This window comes from Lynx rufus, unplaced genomic scaffold (assembly GCF_022079265.1).
Source record: "Lynx rufus isolate CCGP_SWC_20201006 ecotype Redwood Valley unplaced genomic scaffold, mLynRuf1.p SCAF_5, whole genome shotgun sequence".
NCBI classification, from domain to species: domain Eukaryota; kingdom Metazoa; phylum Chordata; class Mammalia; order Carnivora; family Felidae; genus Lynx; species Lynx rufus.
Genome location: NW_025814867.1, coordinates 43766987 through 43783503, shown reverse-complemented (window position 1 = coordinate 43783503; position 16517 = coordinate 43766987). Strand labels below are relative to the sequence as shown.

The following is a 16517-nucleotide window of genomic DNA, read 5'->3' as shown; positions in this document are numbered from 1 at the left end:
ATAGAAAACATTTAACTTCTTTTTCTAGGTAGTACCTGGTACACAAGAAAGCTACCCCCTCCCGCCCCTCCGCCCCCTCAATATAATTTCAAATAGTCAATCAGGCAGAAATGATGTCTTTCTGCACTTCTAGGGTGAAGAGAAGCATTACTGATTATTGTTTGTCGAGATTGTCTTAGTCCATTCAGGCTGCTATAACAAAATACCGGACTAGGTAGCTTATAAACAGTGTATATTTATTTTCACGGTTCTGGACGCTGTTAATCTGAGATCAGGGTGACAGCATGGTTGGATGAGAGTCCTTTCCTGGGGTGCAGACTTCTTATTATATCTTTATGTGGTGGAAGAGATTAACTAGCTCTTTGGGACCTCTTTGATAAGGGCACTAATCTCATTCACGAGGGCTCCACCCTCACAGCCTAATCACTTCCCAAAGGCCCTACCAGGTAATACTGTCACCATGGGCATTCGGTTTTCAACATAGGAATTTGGGGGGGAAACAAACATTTAGACCATAGCAAAGATCCAGGGATAAAAAATTGAATCTAAATTCCCTGTTTTTCCCACCCCAGCAATAATACTCCCTCCTGTGTGCATACACATAAGCACAGGAAGCACAAGAAAATGAACAGCCCTTTAGTGGATATTCACAAAATGTGTTCTATAGAGTGAAATTCCCACTGTGTGGCTGCAGGCTTTGTGTTTCTTGGGTCTTCTGGGTTCAGAACTATTAGAATTGGCAATGGCAAATCCAATGGGGGGAAATGATGTAGAGAAAACACCTCCTTGTGTTTCCTCTTCCAAGTGGGCATAGAAGGGGACATATAGATGGAAGAAAATATAGAAATAAATTTCTTAAAAGCTAAAAGTCACTGAAAGATCAACGATTAGTGCAAACGACAAGTTTTAATTTCTGCTCCTGGGTTTTACACAAACGTGTCATAACATGAGAAACTATTCTATTAAAACCCTTTATTACAAAGAGTGGTACTGAGAGCATCACAACACCAAAGAGGGGAACAGGCAAATAAACCACTGGGATTGACGCCACCTACTGAAGAAGGTGAAGAGTCAAAGATGAGAAAGAAAACTTTATAAATAGTGTTTGAAGAATATCAGCACACATGCAAACCAGCACACAAAAGCATGGTCCTGCTCAGAGAAAAACACCCAAGAGTGAGGGGACACTGAGGCAGGCATTCTGGAAATTTGTGTGTGCAAATGCCTGATGTGCAGAGGATGTTGCTACAGGCTAACCCTACACACCCAGGCACTGGAAAGTCCTCCTGTAGAAATAGCCTGGAAGGAGAGGGAGATGATTGCTTGCTTGAGAAAGGGGAGACTGTTTTAAAAGCCATAGGGAAAACTGTAGAACAAAGAGCAAATGTGAAGAGAGAACACACAGTGGGGAAAAGATGAAAGAAACTGGCTTTTACAAAAAGATAAGGTATTGCGTGGCCTGGAAGAAGCAGTAATGAACAAAAACGATAGTTTGAACTCTAAACAAAAAAATGGAGAGCCACGTTTACCAGTCTGAATTATCTTTAAATAAAAGTTTGATAAAGCTCTGGACAAGTCTACATGAATTCTGAATCTTGGAAATTTTTCTGCTTACCTGACACAGAAAAGAGAGCACATGAAGTTAGAGTAAAACGTTCCAATATTATGCGCCGGGAGACAGGCAATTTCCTCCATAAGGAAAAAAAAACACTAGAAAAGAATTGTGGCTATCCCATTACACTTAATATAGTGCTTCATTTCCCCTACCACAAGAAGCATAACCAAGATCTCCTCTGACAAATATAAAAGGTACTTTTTTTTTTTAGACTGTGACATTTCTATGACAATAAGATAACCTTCTGGAGGAGTCTGTGGGGAAAAAAAAGCTTGCTTAGCTTTTAGTTACTTACAGGCAGGGATTATATATTCTGTATTTCTACTAAGTACCAAAATCCAATATTCTGCTTGGTAAAAATATCTGAATCTGTTCAAAGAAAAGGAACTTTTTAAAACTTTTTTTGGCCATAATGTCAGATTTAGAGAAACGCTGCAAGAGCAATACAAAAAATTCCCATGTACCCTTCACCGAAATTCCCCGAGTGTTAACATTTTACATAGCCACCTGTGCTTTTGCTTCCCCGTTCTACCTGCCCCCCCACCCTAACACACACACAATAGTAAACATACATACATCTAGTTCCTTAAAAACAAGGTTATTATATATAAATACAATACACTTCTCAAAATGAGGAAGTTAAAAATGATTCAATGCTACAGACCCTTTTCAAATTTCACAAATTATTCTCATCACGTTCTTCACAGAAAAAGAAACTCCCAGTCATACATTGTGTTCAGCTGGCATGTCTTCTTAGTCTGAAGCAGTTTGCCTTTTACAACTTTGACATTTTTAAAGAATACAGGGCAGTGACTTTGCAGAACATCCTTCAATTTGGGTTTGTCTAATTTTTCCTCATGATTAGATTCAGGTTGTGCATTTTTGGGGGGCAGGATTCTCACAGAAGTGATACTGTTTTTCTCAGTACACATGTCAAGACACACCTGATGTTGATTTTTTTCTCTTAGTGATTATGTTAACGTTGAGCATTTGATTAAGGAGATGTCTGCCAGGTTTCATTATTGTAAAGTTATTATTTTTCCCTTTATAATTAATGAAGATCTTGCAGGGAGGAGACATTTTTCTTTAAATAAAGCAGTACTAAAATGAGACGTGTGTTTTTAAACATATGAAAAAATCGAAAAATAGAAATGAATCAAGAATTAAACAAAATAACATCAAAAAATTAGAATACATTTAAACCATATGATAAATACAATAGTTCCCCGACCCTTGTCCATCCTCCCAGGGGACACCTGAAACGACAGATAGTACTATACTCTGTATATATTATTTTTTTCCTATACATACATACCTATGATAAAGTCTAATTTATAAATTAGGCAGAGTAAGAGATTAACAACAACAATAATAAAATAGAACGGTTCTAATATACTGTAATGTTATGTGAATGTGGTCTCTCTCTCTCTCTCTCTCTCACATACACACACACACACACACAAAACATACTTTACTGATCCCTCTTGTTCTTGTGATGAGGTGAAGTGACGTGAATGACGTAGGCATTGTGACATAGTGTTAAGCTATTACCTTCTGAGGAACACCTGCTTCTGGACTGCAGCTGACCATGGATCACTGGAGCCATGGATAAGGGCGGACTACTGTACTGTTTTTAATAATGGTCTTAAAATTTCTCTTCCTATAGAGACCAAGTCTGGCTGAAAGAAATAAATTGGTGATAAGTGAAAAAAAAAAAAAAAGAAAAGAAAAAAAAACAATGATTCATAACTATGTACGTGAAAGTGCTGAAGAAAAAGTTTACTTTGGAATGGCTATGAGCATTAAAAAAAAGACTGAAAACACACTTTCCTGCATTTCATATGAAAAGATCAACAGACATCCGACTAACTCTAATACTTATAACTGATTTACATAGGCCCTTCATACAACCATCAGAAGGACTTTACAAAACTGTTTTCCTCACCCCCACTCCCCAAAATCTATGTCCAAATGTTATCCTTGATGGTTCTCAAAGGATCACTGTTAAGATTCATTGAAATGTTTCCAACCATTGGCTTTCCATCAATCCCTCTAATATGCTGACATCATTCCTAATGAATCAGTGGACATGAGGGCATAGGTGTAGAGAAAGTAAAATAAAAAATTAAATTTTAGGGGTGCCTGGGTGGCTCAGTCGGTTAAGTGTCTGGCTTCAGCTCAGGTTATCATCCCATGGTTCATGAGTTCAAGCCCGGCATTGGGCTCTGTGCTGAAAGCATGGAGCCTGCTTTGGATTTTGTGTCTTCCTCTCTCTCTCTCTCCCCCCATCCCTGCTTGTGCTCTCTCTCTCTCAAAATTAAATATTTTAAAAAGTATATTTTAAAATAAAAATAAACAGTTCAATTAAAATTTTTAAAATTTAAAAATGAAATAAGACAAAAAATAAAAATAATGCCAATCTATTTGGATTTTGTGAACCCTTGAAGAGATGGTCAAAAGGATAGTAATCTGGAACAGGAGAAAGGCAGAACTGAGAAACAATTCTATAAACTAAATCCTGGTAAAGATGAACACTGACATCAGGAGAAAAGTTTCAATACAGAGTTGTGGCAGATGCTGGGTGAGTAGCATTTTTCTAGCCTTAACTAAAGTCAAAGCACACTATCAATAAGCTGAACTTGGACTCTAAATTGTTTAATAAGAGATTTAAAAAGTAGACACAGTTGTGAATACAATGATATAGTTCTTTATTTTCACATACACTTTAGCTAAAAGAGCAAAAGTACACATCAACAAAAAATAGAAACAAGGCTTTGGCTGAAAAACATGCATTCAACAAAATATGTTAATGCCCAGACAACAAGAAAGTTAGCTTTGTAAATTTCTACTTCATTTTATTCAAAGAGAAACCACAGCATGAGTTTTAAAAAGTAACAAAAAAGTAAAGTTTGAAATCTTTTACTGTGGGAAAATATTAACATCTTTCTCAACAAAAATTATTCAAAACAAAACAAAAAAACGAAGTGACCTAATAAAGAAATCTGGAAAAATCAAGATTAAATTCTGGACCACCTGGGAGTGACAGGCTTTCAAACGTACCTACAAAATGTTTCTTTGTGTTTCTGGGACGAAAAAGATTGTCATGTCTCCAACAACACTGATTTGCTGTTCCTTGTAATAAAAGTCAGTCTCCAGCTTTAAAAACATATGCCTTCTTCGAGGAAATTCTGAAGTCTTGTAGCTTTTACATTCTGGACAATTAAATGGATTCAGGTCATAAATTAAAGAAATAATACTACTACCTGGTAAGGTAAGCAGCCTGAAAGCATCTGCAATAAATGTCCATGTTGAATATGAAAATCCTTTATTTACATTTTTACCTGACATTCAATTTTTCAAAAAGTCAGTCTCCTATGGCATTATGGTACTTGTTCAATGATACCTTCAAGTCAATGATTTCTTTCGACTGCAATAAAGAAGATACGGCAAGAAAAATGCTGCAGTGCCATCTTCTGGGAGGACATTCAAGAAATCCCTTAGTTCTAGTTCCACAGCAACAACTGACAACGTTTCTGTTGGTAGAGGACAGAATACCTGAGTTAGAACTGAAAGTCTATCTTTCATCCAATTTTCTTATCACTCAGCCAGTTAGAAGCTAGTTCAGGTAACAAAATGTTATAACTACAAAGGGAAAACAAAATCAGTTTTTTAAATCCACAGACTACTTATGGTTTTAACACCTTCTTCATTCTTTCTAGAATGCTCGCAAGTTTGTTATATTAGTTCCATGTTATTTTGATTTACTATTTCATTGCTGGATTATTACATTATTTTTCAGTATACTTGTATTAGCCTCTAAAGAAAATACAATCATTTGAATACTGTCTTTCATGTTAGGGCTATATTGCAGCTAACTTACAAAGAGTGCTAGGACAGGAAATACTATTAATTGTTGGATGTCATATTCCTAAATCAGTTGCTCTCTATTATGAGATTTTCAAGTTTTAATAAGCACAAATCTGTCTTTATGACTATTTTTTTCCAAACTGTAAAATAATTTGCTCTAGAGTACATCTTTAATTATGAAGGGATTTACTAAACATTTTTGTAAATTGAACTATGCAAGTTTATAATTCTACTTCTTGATACATGCTGCCCTCTGCTGGGAAGAGAAGGGGGTAACACTTAAGAACAGTGTTAGCAATAAACACCAGTGCCATTCCCTGTCATCCTCACCTGCCCTCCAATGACACTATTTGCAGAGTGACTGAAATATAAAATCTCCTGCTCAGATGTATGTGCATCCATCTAAAGTCATCTCTCTAATATTCAGCAACTTAAATCATCCCTTACACAAAATCCCTTACCTAAATCATTCCCTTACACGTGCCAATGTTGCTAAAAAGTTAATGAATGGATCAGCAGTGATGGATGGGAAAGATCACAAGCTCTGGAATCAGACGGCCTTTGGAAGGGATCAGACTCTTCCACCTACTGTCTGTGACTTTAGGAAAGTCCCTTAATTAACTTACTGAGTGGTATCATCTGCTAGCTTCTAGAGTCCTTTGAGAATTAAAATACAATGATGTGTATCTAAGATGTTAGTAGAAACTTTATAAACAATGACTACTAACTAGTTTGCAAAATGCATATGAAAAACATGACTTATCAACACCTTCCTATCAAACCGGTTTATTTAGCTTAAATGTGGAGCTGGTAAGTAGTATCCTAGGTTTAAAAAACTGAGTTGGGGGTGAGTCTAGATGTTATAAAGCCAATAAAAATTGCCACTGCCCAATTCTCCACTTCTGCCAACCAATGAGGGGCTGATACGGGTTATAATTCCAAGAATAAGGTCAATATCTTAAATCTGTAGAGTACTTTAAGTCCTCCGGTGTGTCTAGAAAATATTCATCAGATGCAGAAGATAGTTACTTCTGGCTGATGAGACTTTAAATGACTTTTTCAACTTCAATTTTATAATTTAAACAGTAGTAAAATTTTTAATAATCACAGTTCATTACCAAAAAAACCAGTAACAAACATTCTATCAATCACTAATCCCGGTTTCAACGGCTCTGCATTAGTGCATTTTTGTTTATCATAACTGGGGCAGAGCTACTGGTATTTAGTGCCACGGATGCTGCCAAACATCCTAAAATGCATAGGGGACACCTACACATACACCAGAGAATTATCGGTCCAAATGTAAATAGTGCCAAGGTTGAGAAATGTTGCATTAGAGAGAGAAGAAATACAAGCTCTTAAACATATTGTATAGATTCCTGACCTCCATCTCCAAAGTTAACATCTTATGGTTTTGCCTAACACTTATTCTAGAGTCAGTCCTGAGCTTCTCACTAGTCTTGAGATACTAGACAATTGGCTTGCTTCAGGTCACTCAGTAAGTAGCAGATCTGGAACTCAGTTCCGGTCTCCAGACTCCAGTCCTGGTCTCTTCTAGCGTACTGCAGCTGCTGACAAAAAGACCTCCTTTGGCAATGGACCTGAAGTTATTCAGGTGTCTCCCTTCGAATAAGTATAGAATGTTTCCTACGGAGAGGCATAGTGCTGGTGAGGAGGGTGCAACACGAAAAATGAATAAAATGCTACACCAGCTCTCGAGGTATTAGAGTCTACTAAAGGTAAATCACACACAGCGCTTAGTCCCATGAGCCACACACGTACATGCATACACACACACTAACGTATTTTATAGAAATATGCATTATATAGAAAAATGGAACATTTGGAGGAATGATTATGGGTAAGTCAGGGGTAGAGAGTATGTAAAGCGAATCAAGAAAGGATGAAGTCTTTTGACTAAGATAATGATGCTGCTGACATATGAAGATGTGGGATAGCTTGCACTGAAAAGTGATCCATAAACACAAATCATTACTCAAAGTTATGTGATAAATGTTACCCAAGTGGGATAAGGCAATCATATACCTGACATTTCCGCCTTCTAAAAACCAACAATCACTCAGGAAGATAGGTGGGATGAAAGTCACCACATCTTCCCGGTCATAAATATACAACTTTACTTAAATGGGCCTCTTCAGAAAAACCCCCTCCAATGGCCACGGGCTCTGCCTAACACTTAAAAATCATAACTGATTTTTAAAAATCACTTTTAAAAATCAATGATGTCAGCTGGAAAACTACAATTCCCACACTGTCAATTTCTTCTTTCTTTCTTGATTTATTATTTACATATATATATATATATTTTTTTTTTTTTTTACTTTTTTATTCTCAAGTTAGTTAACATACAGTGTAGTCTTGGTTTTAGGAGTAGCACCCAGTGTCAGTTTCTAATCTTTTATGCACACTGAAAACAATATAACCATACCCTTTGTCATCAGGCCAACAATTATCTAGTGTAATACATAAAACTAGAAAAATTGATAACCATATATCTATCAAGATTTATAAGTGACTATGAACTATGAAAATTCAAACAATAACTACCTATTCTGTAAAACACTGCATGATTTATAGATATTCAATTTTTAAATCCTTGAGAACCTTGTTATTCCTCAATACTTGCTTACAATTATAATTAATAATAATCTTAATTTCCTACAAGAAGTAAATTAAGTACTCAGATCATTAATAAAAAATGTAATTGTCTTAATGGATATTCAAATTTTTAAAATACTGAGATTGTGAGTTTCTGTGACTATCACAATGTTAAGTGTTTGAAAAGATTAACTTAAAAGCATCAGCTCCATAGCTGTAAGTAAATATCAAATGTGATGGGGAGCATATATATGCTGATATAAGTAAGCTCTGAAGATGATTCTGCTAAGATACTCTTCACCTCATTTGAGAATCACATGAAAAAAAAAGAACAGAGAAAGCAAGGCTTCAAGTTATAGAAATTAAAATTAAGATTCAATTAAATTTATAATTAAGCATAAAAGATCATTTTACCTTTTAATGATGACAGGTAAAGTTGACCTTTCTCTCCACCACATTTTACTCTGTGACAAAGTTCAGGCAGCAGTTTTTTCCACCACAAAGTCTATCTTAGAAAAAAATGAATAAATTTTAAGTTTGATGCATTTTACATTCAGATGTCCAACAAAAATAAGATGGTGCAAGAAAGCACAGGGCAAAAATACATAATTTTGGTTAAGGTGACAAACTTTGTTACAACAGAAGTTATATGAGCAGCCAGTCTCCTGTTTAAACTATAACATGGGCACCTGGGTGGCTTAGTCAGTTGAGTGTCCAACTCTTGATTTCCACTCAGGTCATGATCTCATGGTTTGGGGGTTTGAGCCCCACATCAGACAGTGTTGACAGTGTGGAGCTTGCTTGGGATCCTGTCTCCCTCTCTCTCTTCCCCTCCCCTGTTCTTTCTCTATCTGTATCTCTCAAAATAAATAAACATTTAAAAAAAATTTAAATAAATAAACTATAACATAAATCAGGTTCGTAACTTGAAAATCCAATGATATGTATGTTGTACACATGTTAGCTATTTTCGAGAAGAAACACAGATGTGTCCTGTTATCATCTCTTAGGTAATAAGAGGAAAAAAAGGGAGGGGGGGGAAGGAGGAAGGAAGGCAGGAGTAATAAAGTTTAAAACTCTTCTAATTTTGAAGGTAAAGACCATATATAGCCCAGAAAATATTTTCTGTCTTCCAAATCTTCAGGTAATAGCCTACTTCATTTCCAAACAAGAGATTTTTACTGTGATCACATACAATCACCATACAGTTTAATAGCCTCTAACAGTCCTCAAAACATATAACATATTAAACATATATGCTCCTCCGACCCACACAGACCTGTGAGGTTGGACTTATATAATTTGTCCCCATTTTGCAGATAAGGCAACGAGATTATCAGATCTGATTATCACTAATCAAGCCTCAAAGACATAAGCTGAAAAGCATACCCGATTCTCTTCTTTCAGTTCGTGATTAGCATATGGAATGATCGCCTCTGGGCATCTTTCTAACAGTGTGTCTATACACTGTTCATACTCTTTCAAACGTGTACGACACAGAACATGGACACTGAGGCCAGCAATAGTGTCTTCTGAGAGTGGCTCCAGGAATGGGATAATGGAAGCTATGTCAAATGAAGGACCACATATAAGAGACTATGAACAGAAAAATGAAATGTTATGGAATGAGGCACCCAAAAGATAAAGTACAACATACAGAATACAATTCTTTTTTAAAGAAGACCAAGCCTTATTGCCAAAAAAAAAGGAAACATAAAGAATGCAGTTTTGGAGTTCATGCATACAATATTTATAAGTCTAAATGTCCTGAAGTATTAAATAATCATGAAACCACCTCTAGTTTAAATAGAAAATCTGTTTAATAGTAATCATATCTAAACTAACATGATTTTAGCTCCTTTGGATATACTGCAAATTAAAACTAATGGGAATGTTTGAGGAGCCTATCCTAAGGAAATAATCAACACTGTGATCAAAGATTTATGTCCAACGATGTTCAAGAATTATTATAATATTGAACAGCTAGAATCTGGGTTAAATAAGGAAAATGAAAATCATGGTACATCCATATGACGGAATATTATATAGCCATCAAAGTTATTTCCAAAGGCTAATTGATAAGAAAATGCTCATAACAGAATGATGAGTAAAAAATGTCAATACAAAATTATATTCAGAGCATGATCAGTTTTGTAAAATCTACACAGGTACATGCACATACAGAAATGCCTTTGGAAGAGCATTGAAATTTGAAACAGAGATCAGCTTACTGGAGGGAATAAAAACTTTTTATTTTTTCACATTTTCCTCTATCTTCCAAATTTTCTAGAATACAAATGCACTACGTAATAGCCAAAAATAAAATTTAACATTTAAGATAACTAAAGAAATTGTTAATAACCTAACAATTTGTGTCTATACTATTTGCCACAAGCTCATAGACATAGAGTAGGTACTATTTGAGTATTTAGAACTTTGCCAGTATTTTACTTTTTAAGCATTTAAACTATAAATACTATTTTTGATGCTACCACCAAAATAATCTCCTCTTTGCCTTTCTTCTGGATAAAGATGAGATGGTAATATCTTGATTTTCTTCTTTCTGTATCCTTTTTTACTACAGCGTCTTCTCTGACATACAAGATGATATGGAATGTGAACTATTCGTTTATAGTCATCGCGATTATGTTATTCCAAATATCTACCAAGGAATGGCTAGGCATATAAGGTTGGTCTCTTTCCTTCCTGCAAGTTTAATAATCACCTTCAATAATTTCTGGACAAAAGGATAGCAAACATGATAATCTGCCACTTGTAGGATCTCCCAACATCAAAGAAAACACAGATTATTTCTATATTCAACTTTTGATTCATTGGGATAATGGGCAGGGTAAGAAGGAGCAAGGCAGGGGTAACTCAAACCATGGTTAAAACGAAACTAGTCAAAGCTTGATACAAAATTAATTACCCATGAACTTTTACTTAGTTTTATCAAGAAGTGTAAAAATAAGAAACACCAGACAACACATATATTACTGAATCAAAAATGCTCTAAAGGTTACTACTACTTTTTAAAATACTCTTAATGTTGTCTGCTCCTTAGCAGAATGCTCCTTGTTTTACGTACTGGGAATGGATTCCTTTCCATACCCGACACATGTACTACTTATTGCCTTCTCTGATCTAGATCCTTCACCTGCAGCCAACTCTGCAGGGCTGGAACCCACAGACTCTGTCTTCTCTCCCTACACAATCTAAGGAGTGGTGGTTGGCAAGGAAGTGGGGGAGTGGGGAGGGGACCGTGACAATTATGGCAAAAGGCAGGGCATTTACTAGTTACTTTGTGATTCCAAACAGTGGCTTTTTGACATGTAGATGATTTGTAGAGTATTTTTATTTTAGGTTTTCCACAAATATACTATTACAGTGATTGAGCACAAGAGACAGAAACTCCTATCAAATCTGTGTGTGAGGGTGGGGACGTGGGGAAGAGAGAAATCATGGAATTCTGAAAACGCTTTCCAGGTGATTCCGAACCTCCTATTCTTCTAGGTGAAAACAAATGACATCTTTTTGTTTCTGGATGGTTATTTTTTTCTTAATGACTAAGAATAACCAAGATAATCTAGAAGGAGATATAATTAGGAAAAGGATTTTTAAGAGTATAGGCTTACTACATTTCTATGCTTTAACAGCAAAGATTCCCAGAAAGAATGTATTCCTTTTAAATACTTTAAAATAAATTTTAAAAGATCACTCAATTACACTTTTTCAAGCAGTGATTATAAATATGCCTTGAAGCTTTATCAGGTGAGATTTAATAGCACTTGTTACAATTGTGATTTTAAATACGCAATTAATACATATATTCTGGGAGGGCAAGGCCCTCCCTGCCTGGCTTATCTACTGCCACAGACCACATTTATGGTACCTGCTTGAGGAATATTTGTTCAAGGAGCATATCTGAGGCTAACACCTAAGGAGCCTCTGTAACATAAGGGTACTAGAGATAGGAACCAACAAGATTTTTCTCCGGCAATTTTTTATGAATGTAAGGAACTGCATCTCTGGAGATAACACAGGCCTGTCCAGAGGCTGAGTCTAAGCAATAATGGGCTCTTGTGCTTCCATCCCTGACCCAATCCCCAACTTGACATTTTGGTTTCTATAGACAGTAACCACACTTACGCCAGTTCCCAGTATAAATAAGGGGCTGTAAACTCAAAAGCTTAACGAGGCCAAAAGAGGTGAGGAAAATGCATGAAGTCAGCTGGGTATAAGGAAAATGGACACCAGATGCCGTATCTGGACCGGGAAGACATGGAGATGAGAATTGAAGCAGACAGGACAACACATTCACTGAGCATGGAGGGGAGCCACTAGTTGGCTCCAACTCTCAGGTCTCAGAGGCAGTGAAGCCCAGGGTTACTGGCTCTGCTGAACTTTCCGAGAAAAGACTGAAACTCAGAACTCTTCATTTGAAATTTCAGTTTTTATATGTTGGCACTACATTGGGCAGACCAAACAAAGCAGACGTGGGGGTTACGTTCAGTCCTTGGGCCACTGAACTACATTAAATAAAATCACATCCACATCTAGCCCAGCTTGATCCACCAAGGCAAAGGTGGACTTTATTTCTCATTTGCAGTCAAAACACTGTCACAGTCAGAATTCCTGCAGGATGGCCTACATTTCCTGATCATACTTATCTTTTTAAAACTCCGTTTCAGCAGCCAAACTGGCCACTTTAACCTACTTTCTGTAAGACAGATAGTAGTGGGAGGCTTGGGCTAGAAGCCAAACATATATGAATGAACGCTATACAAAAAAATGAATTCCGTCAATAAAAACACCGCTACACATTTGCCATGCTTTCCTTTCACAAAGTATTTCCAAGCACACCCTGAAAATGAGGCAAGACAGTCAGGTGACCTGGTGACCTCACTCTCATTCTTTACAGGCAACAAAACCAGCCTTCAGGAGCCCTCCTCTCAGCAGGTTCAGGCAGAGGCAGGAATGTTCTCCAACCCTCCCAAGTATACCTAAGGATGGATTTTTGTCCCCCAAAAAGTATATGTTCTAGATTAACAGGCCACACGAGGTCTCACCAAATTTAAATATGATACTATGTTGTAATCTGCATATTAATAAAAAAAAGAGGCATTTTTATTTACCTGTAATTTAGAAAGGTCTTCTGTGTAACTTTTATCCGCTAAGGAATCAGATGATATTAAGACATTAACCCATGGATAGATTAAGCCATAATGACTACAGGCATTTATCTAAAATGTAAAAGAAACCTATCATAAACAAAATAGAACAAAACAAGATTCTCTTCATTCCACAAAGAGCAAGCAGTTGCTAATCTTCTGTCACGTCACAGAATTAGGTGTACACTTGCCTGGGACTGGGAATGAAAGTCTCTTATTCTAAAAGATTTTATTCCCCTAGGAAAGCTTCAGCCTTGCTGCTTCTCACTGAATAAAACTGCACCAAAAATGAAAAAAAAATGCACTAAATATTTCCTTATATTTTACATTTTAAAATATTCCTAAGAAACACTTTCTAGCAAAAAAAGCAATACTGCTTTTAAGCTAATTTTACTCAAAAAAAGTTAACAGTAATAGTGGAATTTTTATTTCTACTACCTTTCCGTGGTAGGCAAAAGCTCTTCCATAAGTTCTCAAGACAATTCCCATAAAGCCCCCTTATTCAAGAAGTTGGTGACTTTTCCGGTGAACCCACATTAGCGATGGCATCCATGAGAGGCAAAAAGGACAAGAGGAGGGGAGGGGCAGGAAGTGGTAAAGCAGAGTAGTTAGGGCTCCTGCAAGGCCTACAGTATAGCTCTTGTGTGCACAGCTGACAGGAAATGACTCCAGTACAGGTCTCCCTCCCACAAGCCTTCTGTAGTTCCTCTCCTGTCAGGGAAGTCTGCAGATGTGTCTTTTCTCAAGTTCTGCTTTGTAACTATCCCCCTAGGGAGTATAGAAGTGTTTGGGGGGAAGCCCTCCCCTCTGCTTCATCTACTGAGGCACCACTGCAAGTGAGTAATATTGGAGCAGTAGGGGGCATTCTTTATAATATAAAATTATTTAAAATGTAAGCAATGTTAGGGGCACCTGGGTAGCTCATTTGGTTGAGCGACTTTTGCTCAGGTCATGATCTCATGGTTGGTGAGTTCAAGCCCTGCATTAGGCTCTGTGCTGAAAGCTCAGACCCTGGAGCTTGCTTCAGTTTCTGTGTCTCCTTCTCTCTCTGCCCCTGCACCCCGCTCTCAAAAATAAAAATTAAAACAAAAAACATTACAAAAAAACCCTGCAAGCAATGTTACTCATGGACAAGTTTTAAGGGTATTTTTAATGCCTGCTTAAAAAAAGATATCTGGTACTATAAATTAGGTTTGATTCTAAGCCATTAAAAATAACAAGGTATACTACTATAATGTGTAATGTACAAGTTTAATTTAACATATTATTCTCTCACCAGATCCTCTGATGTTCGCAATGGTATGGTGTCAGGGGGCTGCATCTTGGATAATCTCCAGATGTATTGTGATGTGAGCTTGAAAAAGAGTTCCTGGAGAACCACATCTGGGAGACCTGCCACAAGCTGAGCTTCCCAGAGGTCTACCAAGAGCTGAGGAATCGTATCTTTCTCCTTACCACAAAGCACCTTGAAAACAGTGAGAAAAGCCCCCACATCCCAGATCAATATAGTATTGATAAGTTACAGCTAGTCTGAATAACACTCTATCACGTGGGCCAGGCATTTAATAATTTATCATTAGCATTAGTGCGATGGCAGAGTAGATTGAGACATTTGAACAGAAAACCGATTCTAGGTTGCATGAATGGAATTTTTCTACATACGTTCTTTTAATCTGTACTTGTATAAATTTGTTATGTGTAAGTCTGGTTTTTCAATAAACAAAGGGAACCCCAGTCTCTTATTCAGCTTCCCGTCTGCCACCAGTTTTATCAGGCTATATCCAGAGCCATTACATTTTCAGAGCGACAAACCTTAAAGAAGGAATCTGCTTCTTCAATTCCAATTTTGTTGTTCTTCTGTAAGCCCAGAACTGAAGCCACAAGGAGTCCAGGCTGAGTGTCCTTCAACTGTACTGCAAGTTCAGTGGGAATGATCTGTCCCCTTCTCTGTTGAATCAATAGCCGAGGTTCCAGGATGAAGCCACATACCAACTTCATCTTCAGATAAGCAAGAGATTTAGGATCAAAATGTACACTGCATTCATCTTGAAAATATTTGCCAGTACATTCAAGGTTCATGATTAAGCTATTAATACTTCACTCTCAATTTTTTCTTTAACTACAAAGTTCTCACTCTAAGAAGAGCATCATTGTTAAGGACCTTTAAAGAAGTTATTAATATTTAATTCACCATCAGGATATCCTATTTTTGTAGAGAGCTGTATATTTATCTACCTAATTTAAAAATAACATACCTTAAGTTTTTTCAAAATTATGGAAAGAAGATTCATCTTTCTAAAACTCTACTCTTCAAAGCAGAGAGGCTACCTTAACGTTGACTCACTCTCTTCATCATCACAAACAACATGTCATTTGTGCAGTGAAAAAGCACTTCTGCTCTCTTGTTTTAGAAATGAAGTCATACTGTGCGCGTCTGACCACAGGCAATGCAACAACAGGACAGGAGCACAGGATCGGAAGCCATATTGCCTGCTTCAAATCCTGGCTCAAGCACTCACCAGCTACGTGATCTTGGACAATTTACTCAACCTCTCTTTGTCTTAGTTCCCTCATCTGTATAGTAGGTGTAATAATAACATCTAACTTAGGGCATTGTTGCAAGAATTAAATAAAATCACATATGCAATGGGCTACTACTAGACTCCCAAGGCTTATGGATAACATCCCACTTGCTGTACTAGAATACACATCACTCTGTTCTGTGTCACTGGACATACCGTATCCCTCACACTAGATCGGACTGTTAGCTCGGGGCAGAGTTTGTATATTCTTTAGTACCAAGTGCTGTGCTTTGAACATAGCTGACACAAAGTTGAAAGATCTTTGGGTACCCATTGCTACCATTTACTATTCTTATTTCTTTTTTATTTGCCAGGTCCAAAGCCCAAGCATTCCCACTTTGGGTCACTTCTTTTCTAACATTAAGTCTATTTTCCTTTATGACTGAGAAAAAAATGAACTAGACAGAAGCCAGAAGAAAGTTAAAAACCTCAGGACTACCAGGTCCTGTATCAGGGAACCATACCTCTGGATGGCTTTTCATTTCATTTCTGTGCCTGTCAAGATCTCCCATTTTCAGAGCCATTGCTGCTTTAGTCAATGTCACTAAGATCGACGAGAACCCAGAAGTATCCAGCTTGCTTAGATAGTTCATGGCAGTTACCGGATTAATATTCTTCATAGAAGGACTACAGAGAATATGGGGCAGTTGTTTTGGCTCAGCC

The 16517-nt window shown here is 36.9% G+C and overlaps 1 protein-coding gene across 5 annotated transcripts in view; it reads left to right on the top strand.

Annotated features, from left to right (window-relative positions):
• CP (ceruloplasmin) overlaps positions 1 to 15006 on the top strand; it is a 72004-nt gene extending 56998 nt beyond the window's left edge. Inside the window, exons 19-20 of one of the 5 annotated variants that reach the window (XM_047099302.1) lie at positions 10686 to 10790; positions 14552 to 14638. In XM_047099302.1, coding sequence (XP_046955258.1) covers positions 10686 to 10789 — 104 coding nt within the window. In that variant the 3' untranslated portion in view covers position 10790; positions 14552 to 14638. Of the gene's footprint in view, positions 1 to 28; positions 1573 to 1624; positions 3751 to 10685; positions 10791 to 14551 lie in introns of those variants that run through there. The other 4 variants (XM_047099303.1, XM_047099306.1, XM_047099301.1 and 1 more) reach the window with 4 other exon arrangements.
• Positions 15007 to 16517: the final 1511 nt, after the last annotated feature.